This window comes from Mastomys coucha, unplaced genomic scaffold, assembly GCF_008632895.1.
Source record: "Mastomys coucha isolate ucsf_1 unplaced genomic scaffold, UCSF_Mcou_1 pScaffold3, whole genome shotgun sequence".
Taxonomy (NCBI): Eukaryota; Metazoa; Chordata; class Mammalia; order Rodentia; family Muridae; genus Mastomys; species Mastomys coucha.
In genome coordinates, this window is record NW_022196909.1 from 61,067,804 (window position 1) to 61,075,684 (window position 7,881).

Below are 7,881 nucleotides of genomic sequence, written 5' to 3' on the forward strand. Positions count from 1 at the left end.
AAACAAAAAACACCAGATATTAAGGATTAGAGTGGTTAGACAATTGTCCAGGGTCACACAGTAAGGAAGTCAGAGCCTAAAGTTGAGCCAACATGTCTCTGCTGCCTACTCCATTGGACCAGTGGTAGTCAGAGTCCCCTCCCAACCCCCAGGATGATCTTCCTACCCTCCCCAGGCCCACCCTTGGCCCTCACCCTTCTCACACTCAGCCCCTCCCTCCCACCACCCTCACTCCACCAGACACAACTCTTAACTCCTCTTACCCGCTCTTACCATATTACCATGCAGCACAGTGAGATGTGTCGGAGCTGTGATGTCCGGAACAGGTCTAAGTATGAGGGTCTTTGCACCCCCTTTTCCATGGCGACCACTTTGCTCAGGACCTGGTTGGGAGAGAAAGCAAGATTTCACCCTTAGAGCTTGTCTCAGGAGCCAGTGTGCTCTCTGCCTCTCTGGGTTGGAAGGACACATGGAGGGCCAGGAAAAGGACATGGCCCATCAGAGCCAGGCGGGGTTTTCTGAAACTCAGAGCTCTCCACTGGAGAGCTGGTCATAGATGGCTTGTATATGGTGGGCCCAGGAGGAGGGGCACTCAGACATGAACTCTCTACCCACCCCTGCGTACTCTCTCTTACACATCAGTACACTCACCTCCTGGCTCAGGCTGTCCTCGCTCATGGGCCGCCCATTGAGCTTGGCACAGTTGATCAAGTACTTTTTTGCCTCTTCCACATGGCCCTGGGTTAAAAGCCATCGGGCAGACTCGGGTACCCACCTAGAGGAGAAGCCAGAGGACCTTCAGCCAGAAGCCAGCCTTGCAGCCTGATATCTCAGGCTCTCAGGCGTGCATCCCTCCCCCAAGTCTCCTACTGCCCAGCCCCATGAACTCTTGTTCAGGCCCTCTTCCCTTACTGCTTGGTTCGGGCCTAGATTCCCCCAGTCCTCCATGGATCCCTTCCTTACTCGGCTGAATTGGTCTTACCCTCAAAACCTTAGTTCCCAGCACCAGCCAACACGTCTAGCAGGAGGATGCAGGATGGAGGCTGGATGGATATACTGATACACAGGTCACCATTAGGAGGTAATGAAGTACCCATCCACCTTGCCAGGCCCTGCCTTCTCCTGCCTTAGTCCCCACCACCAGGCTGTCTGTGTTCCATCCCTGTCCTTGAAGGCAGACCCCAGCCTCCTCCATCTGACAACGTCTGACTCTCCACCACTGTCTATCACTGTCTCTGTAGAAACACAGAATTCGCCTTTCCTTTACCATCTCTGTTACTGCCTCTCTCTGGTCAGTCTCTGCCTCTTCACATTTGTTCCCTGCTTCTGTGTCCTGGGCTGTCTTCTTTCTATTGGCTTCTGTTTTTCTGAGTTCTCATGATATCTTTTTTGACTTTTGGTCCCTGATCCGGTTCCTGTTTCTGCATCTCTTAGACCTCTCTCTCTCTCCTTCTCTCTCTCTCTCTCCTTTCTCTCTCTCTCTGCCTCTGTCTCTCTCTCTCTGTTTGTTTCTCTCTGCCTCTGTCTCTCTCTGTTTCTCTGTCTGTCTCCCTGTTTCTCTCTCTCTCTGTCTCTCTCTGCCTCTGTCTCTCTCTCTGTTTCTCCCTGTCTCTTTCTCTCTCTGCCTCTGTCTCTCTCTGTCTCTCTATATTCTCTCCATCTCTGTTTCTCTCTCTGACTCTGTCTCTCTCTCTGTTTCTCTGTCTCTCCCTTTCTCTGTCTCTCTCTTTGGTATGAATGAATACATGTTTGTATATGTACACACATGTATATAGGGGACCAGGTGACATCATGTGACTTTTTTTTTTTTTTTTTTTTTTTTTTTTTGGTTTTTCGGCACAGGGTTTCTCTGTGTAGCCCTGGCTGTCCTGGAGCTCACTCTGTAGACCAGGCTGGCCTCAAACTCAGAAATCCACCTGCCTCTGCCTCCCAAGTGCTGGGATTGTGACTTTCTTAGTTGCTCTCCACCTTAGATTTTTGGGACAGGGTCTCTCACTGAACCCAGAACTTGTCTATCCAGGTAGACCGGCTGACCAGCAAGCCCCAGATCTTCCTATCTCTACCTCCCAAGGGATTGTACGTGCATATCTCTATGCAGTGCTCTTATATAGGTGCTGGGGATCTGAGCTAGGGTCCTAAGGCTTGCGTGGCAAGTATCTCACCACTGGGGTATCTTCCAAGGCATCCATAGTTTTCTTTCATTTTCTTTCCTCTCTTGTTTTTTTCAGGCAGGAACTTTTGTGATCCAGACTGCCTTCAAATTCCCCATGTAGCTGAGCATGCCCTAGATCTTCTGATCCTCGTGCCTCTACCTCCCGAGTGTTGTGAATAGAGGTGTGCATCATCACCACTGTCTATTCTGGACTGGCCATAAACCCAGGGTTCTGTGTACAGTAGGCAAGCACTTTACCAACTGACCAATCCCCAGCCTGTCTCTCGGTCTTCTTGTTCTTTGTTTGTTTGCTTCTATTATTTTTAGATGTGTGTGTGTGGGGGGGTGGGTGTATGTATCTGTGTCCGCATGCGTCTGTGTTTGTGTATATGCCTATGTGTGTGTCTCTGTGTGTTTAGATGTATGTATCTATGTTTGCATGTGTCTGTGTCTATGTCTGTGTCTGTGCCTAGGTGTGTATATGTGTCTCTGTCTGTGTGTCTTTGAGTACAAGTTTGTATGTATGAGAGAGAGAGAGAGTGTGTGTGTGTGTGCATGTGTGTTTGGATGTGTCTGTGTCTATGCCCATGTGTGTATCTGTGTCTCTGTGTGTCTTTGAGTATGAGTATGAATATGGATGTGTGGCCCACAGGGGCTAGCGGTATCTGATCTCTTGGAACTGGATTTACATTCCTCCTCTGGAAGAGCAGTATATGCTAACAACTGAGCCATCTCTCCAACCCCCATTTTTGAATCTTAGTCTCTAAGTAATTGCACCATGGTTGTATGTATCTCCCAGTCCCAGCTGCTCGCCATTCTCACCAGATGCTGATGATGCCCGGGATACAGGGCAGGTTGACAGCTAGCAGAAGCCACCGCCAGCTCCGTATTAGGTACCCGACCAGGGCCAGCAGCAGCACCCCTCCTGTCCAGAAGATGGTGCTGATGACCCCAGCCACAGTGCGGTGCTCCACAGCCAGCCACTCTAGCTCTGGAGACAGGGAAACTGTTAGCAGGGGTTAGAAGGGCCCATCCCCCTGGCAGCCTCCCTCCAGGCCTTTCCTTACCCAGTGGTAGCACAATGATGGTGAAACCAGCCAGGGCTGAGCCCGTGAGCATGCGGGTGGTGACAAACATGATGTAGTTGACCGAGGCTGCAGATGCCAGGCCCAGCACCAGGGAGCTTATGTAGGCCACCAGCAGAAGCCGGCGACGGCCAAACCTGCCAAGGGCCATGCAAGGTCAGGTCCCCCTGGGACTTCCAGGATACAGGTGACGAGGCCTGTCCCCACACTGGTCCCTTATTTCACCTGTCAGACAAGTATCCATACACCACAGCCCCCACCAGCACACCGATGAAGAAGCAGGTGGATGTAATTTTGTTTAGGCCTCTCCGCTGACACACCAGATCCCACTGGAAAGACAGGCGGGAAGGCCTCCTATGTGCATGAGCCCCTCTCCAGCCAGGACGTCCCTCCTCTCCTGGCTCCCTGGCAGCTCTGACGATGCAGAAGAAACCCAGCCCTAGCTATCAACCTCAGCACTAGAAAGGGAGGTCTCTGCCTCTCCCTAGTCCCAAAGCTCAGTGTTTGCCCACGGAGGTCCATCACCACCACCAAGGAATCCTGTTGTCTCTCCTCAGGGAGACTCCACCCACCCTTTCTCCCTGGTTGAATCAGGTAAATCTCAGACCTAGGACAGAAATGAGGAAGAGGGGAGAAATGGAGGCTTCTGCAGTTCCTCTGTCTCTTACTACAGAGCTGTTTTCAACTCAGCCTCCCTTCCAACCCCCTGGAGCTGCCTTAGCCCTCAGGTGAATTATAGCAAAAGAACTGAACCAAGCTTTAAAGCCACAGGCTCTCTCCACACAGGGAACAAAAGCTCTCAGAGCACAGGAAGGTTCTCAGGGTCCACACCGCCCCCAAGGTAATAGCTGGCACGACCCACTTACACGTCCCACACCCCGTTGGGCTTGGGTACCTCAGTGGCAATGGTGGAGGAGAATTCTGAGCGGTCGTACTCCCAGCCCTGAGAGCAGGGCACTGTGAGGGGCTCACCCTCAGGCTCCCCGGAGTTGTAAACCTCTGTCCCCAAGGTGACGTTGGGGAGAGGCTGGGGAGAGGCGAAGCGGAGGCAGGAGCTAAAGCTGCCGTCAGTCTCCTGGGGTAGATGGGCTTTCAGCCACAAGTCCTGCTGACTGAGGTTGGCTGGGACACCAGGCAGGGCACAGTGGTGTGCAGGCACAGCAGCCATGAAGACGGGCAGGAGAAAATGCATGGGGAGCAGCACTCGGGGCAGGGATAGCAGGACCAGATTCCGCAGCTGGAAGGGCCCAAAGCCACCCACCTTGTCCAGCAGCTCTTCAAAGCTCATGCTACCCACCCACCAGGTGTGCCTCTGTAGTACCTAGGAGCGGTCAACCTGCTTGCACATGGATCCTTGGACTCTGGAGGTGGAAATGGCTGTACTGATGAGTGGAGAGTCTGTAACCAGAATCCAGCCCCTCAGGGGCTGGCCCAGGCCTGGGCCCTCCCCCATCATCCACACATCTACGGATCCTACGTAAGGGGAAGGTCCACCATCCATCAGAGATCATGGTGTATACAGCTCTGGCCTTTACACGTTGGAGCTCAGGGAACAGGTAGGGGAGCCAAAGGTTGGCACAGCAGGGCAGCTGAGTGTGGAGAAAGCTGGGAGGCCCGAGCTCTTATTAGACCTTCAAGGCTGTGTAAGGGGGACAGGTCTCCTGGGCATAGTGCCTGCTGTCCTGGATGGCCTTTGTCCTGCGAAGCCTTAGGTCAACCTTGTCTATTTGTAGGCACAGCACAGTTTGGCCCACAGCCCAGGACTCAGGATGAGGGCTGGGCTCTCCTTCGGTAAGGTAGCCTTCTGAAAAACCCCAAGCTTTCCTCATACCCCTCGCCCACGTCTGGAATGGATGTCCTGACCTAAGTCATCTCTGGGACTGTGCTGGCCCTGTGTGGAGTCTCAGGAATCTTCCTCTGCAGTCGTCCAGTGTGCCTCTTTCAGAGCATCCCGATGACCCCTTGGAGTAGTGGTTTCCCAGGGTTGCCAAGAAGTACCTGGAAGAAGGATTTGTTCCTTTTGATGCCTCTGTTGCCTCTCAATCACAACTTGACACAAGCTAGAGTCAATCACTGCAGCTGTCTTCAGACGCACCAGAAGAGGGTGTCAGATCTCATTAAGGATGGTTGTGAGCCACTATGTGGTTGCTGGGATTTGAACTCAAGACCTTTGGAAGGGCAATCAGTGCTCTTAACCGCTGAGCCACCTCTCCAGCCCTGTAGGGCATTTTCTTAATGAATGATCAGTGGCAGAGGGCTCAGCCCCAGTCCACTGTGGGAGGAATCACTGCTGGGCTGGTGCTCTTGGGTTCTATCAGAAATCCATGAAGAGCAAGCCAGTAGGCAGTATCCTCCATGGCCTCTGCATTAGCTCCTGCCTCCAGGTTCCTGCCCTGTGTGAGTTCCTGTCCTGACTTCCTTCAGTGATGAACAGTGATGTGGAAATGTACATGAAGTACACCCTTCCCTTCCCAAGTCACTTTTGGTCTTGGTGTGTCATCGCAGCAATAGACACCCAAGGCACTCACCCAGTAGTAAAAGCCGGGCAGAATCCACAAGCGCTAACATTCTCTCAACTGATTCCGCAAATGCTGAAGCGAAGCTCTGAAGCTCCATTAGGTGTTCTTTGAGAAAGACCTACGATAGGTTTTAAAACCTTGAAAAACAGCTGATTTAATCTATCTCCGGGTAGCCCTGGTCTTGTATTCTGATGCTAATTCTCCTCTCCTGGAAAGCACTGCAGACCAGGAGCAAATCACGTACACAGGTGCCTTGTGAACTTTCTCCCCACCTTAATGTTTCAAATAAAGGCTAAGACTGATGATTGGGCAGCAGGAGAGAAGGTGGAGCCGAAAAGTTTGGGGGAGAAGGGGAGAGAGGAGACTGGAGAGGACGACTACAGAGGAGGAAGGAAGATGGAGCTGAAGCACGTGGCTTGGAGAAATCGCAAGTCATATGGGATCTAATAGATGGGAATAGAGTAGTGTAGTGGTAGATCTGCCCAATCTAGGCGAGTAGCATGTATACTAATTAATTGAGTTGTGAATTCATTGATTTGGTATATTGGGTTAAAAATTTACCGCAACAATCTCCCACTTTGAATAAATAAAGCAAGCAAGAACAGGGTGGGGACCTACTGAGGTTATGCACTAACCAAGCTGCAGAGCCAAGAAAGCACCAGGAACCAGGACACACACAGGCACAAGCTCTGACTGGATGTGTCCCGGTCAGCTCCTCACTGCCCAAGACACTTCCAGAGAAAGCTCAGAGGATGGACTCTGTCTGCAGTGCTTGGTGTGTGCTAAAGGGCACATGGTGAGGGCCAGGTCGTTTGATGTGTGCTGACAAGCATGTGGTGACAGGAAAGAGGTGCTGCTGAAGGTACAGATGTATGTTCATTCTAAACCACTGGAGCGTCCCACACTCAGGGGCGCCTCAGATGCGATCCTACCCTCCCACAGCCCAGGGGTGCCTCAGACGCGAGCCTACCCTCCCACAGCCCACAGGAAGGTTCGAATAGGTTGCACAAACCTGGAGTAAAGGGATAAAAGTGTGTGTGTGTGTGTGTGTGTGTGTGTGTGTGTGTGTGTGTAGGAGGAGGAGTCACCAGTGGGCTGGGAGAGGAGCTGGTCTTGGGAGGTCTAAGAGGCTCCCTTAAGGACCAGGATTTCACCCCCAAACCCCTAGCAATGAGAGCTAGCAGAAGGGTTTTAAACAGGAATGTGACCCCATCATTGGGGTTTTATTATTTTTTGTTTTTGTTTTTGTTTTTGTTTTGAGACTGGGTCTCATGTCGCCCAGGTTGGCCTTAAACTCACTGTCTTGCTGAGGATAACCTTGAATTCATAGTGTGTGAAGACGTGTAGGTATATGTGAGACTGTGCAGTTGTGTGAGTATGTGTTTATAGCTTTGAGTGAGTGTGTGTAGGTGTGTGAATGTGTAGATGAATGTGTGAGTATATGAAGGTGTGTATGAATGTGTGTGAGTGGATGAGTGTGTATAGGCATTTTTTCTTGTGTGTTTATGTGCATGTGGAGACCAAAGGTCAACTCAGAAGCTGTCCACCTTGGTTTTTGAGACAGGGTCTCTCACAAGGATCTGAGACTCTCGGACCTGGCTGTTCTGTCTGGCCGACAAGCCTTAGGTACCCGTTTGTCTGCTTCACTGGCGCTGGGACTGCAAATATGTACAGTATCTAGCTTTTTATTTATTTATTTATTTAAATTGGGCAGTGTTTTATTTTCCTTTACAATTGAATAAATACTTCTTGATGACTGCACATGGGGTAAGGCTGCTTGGTAGTTCAGAAAGGTCACAGCAGTGGTGTTTTCCTGACTGTAGTCTTCAGTAGTGAGTGGAACGACTTGTATGACGTCACTGTCAAACCAGCAAGACGGCATTTATGCAGCCATTGTTTTCAGGATTGTTGGTAACTTGGGCATACTTTCCCCAAATCACCTTGCCTCCTTGTGTCACGAGACCCAGCTCGCTCACATTCACTTCGATAACTGTGCCTTTGGTGATCACACCCAGGGTTGTACATAATGGGGATGATGGATTCTTTTTCACACCAAATATAGGCAGGCAAAAGCTAGCTTTCAGCTCAGGGTGTGTCACATGTGCTTTTTTGAAACGTAGACCCA

The 7,881-nt window shown here is 51.1% G+C and overlaps 1 protein-coding gene across 2 annotated transcripts in view; it reads right to left on the reverse strand.

Moving 5' to 3' along the window:
* Positions 1–4,612, reverse strand: part of Slc22a7 (solute carrier family 22 member 7) — a 6,462-nt gene extending 1,850 nt beyond the window's left edge. The window contains exons 1-6 of one of the 2 annotated variants that reach the window (XM_031346550.1): positions 4,133–4,612; positions 3,463–3,566; positions 3,220–3,374; positions 2,975–3,143; positions 652–775; positions 274–383 (exon numbers count right to left, since the gene is read on the reverse strand). In XM_031346550.1, coding sequence (XP_031202410.1) covers positions 274–383; positions 652–775; positions 2,975–3,143; positions 3,220–3,374; positions 3,463–3,566; positions 4,133–4,525 — 1,055 coding nt within the window. In that variant the 5' untranslated portion in view covers positions 4,526–4,612. The remainder of the gene's footprint in view (positions 1–273; positions 384–651; positions 776–2,974; positions 3,144–3,219; positions 3,375–3,462; positions 3,567–4,132) is intronic. The other variant, XM_031346551.1, reaches the window with a different exon arrangement.
* Positions 4,613–7,881: the final 3,269 nt, after the last annotated feature.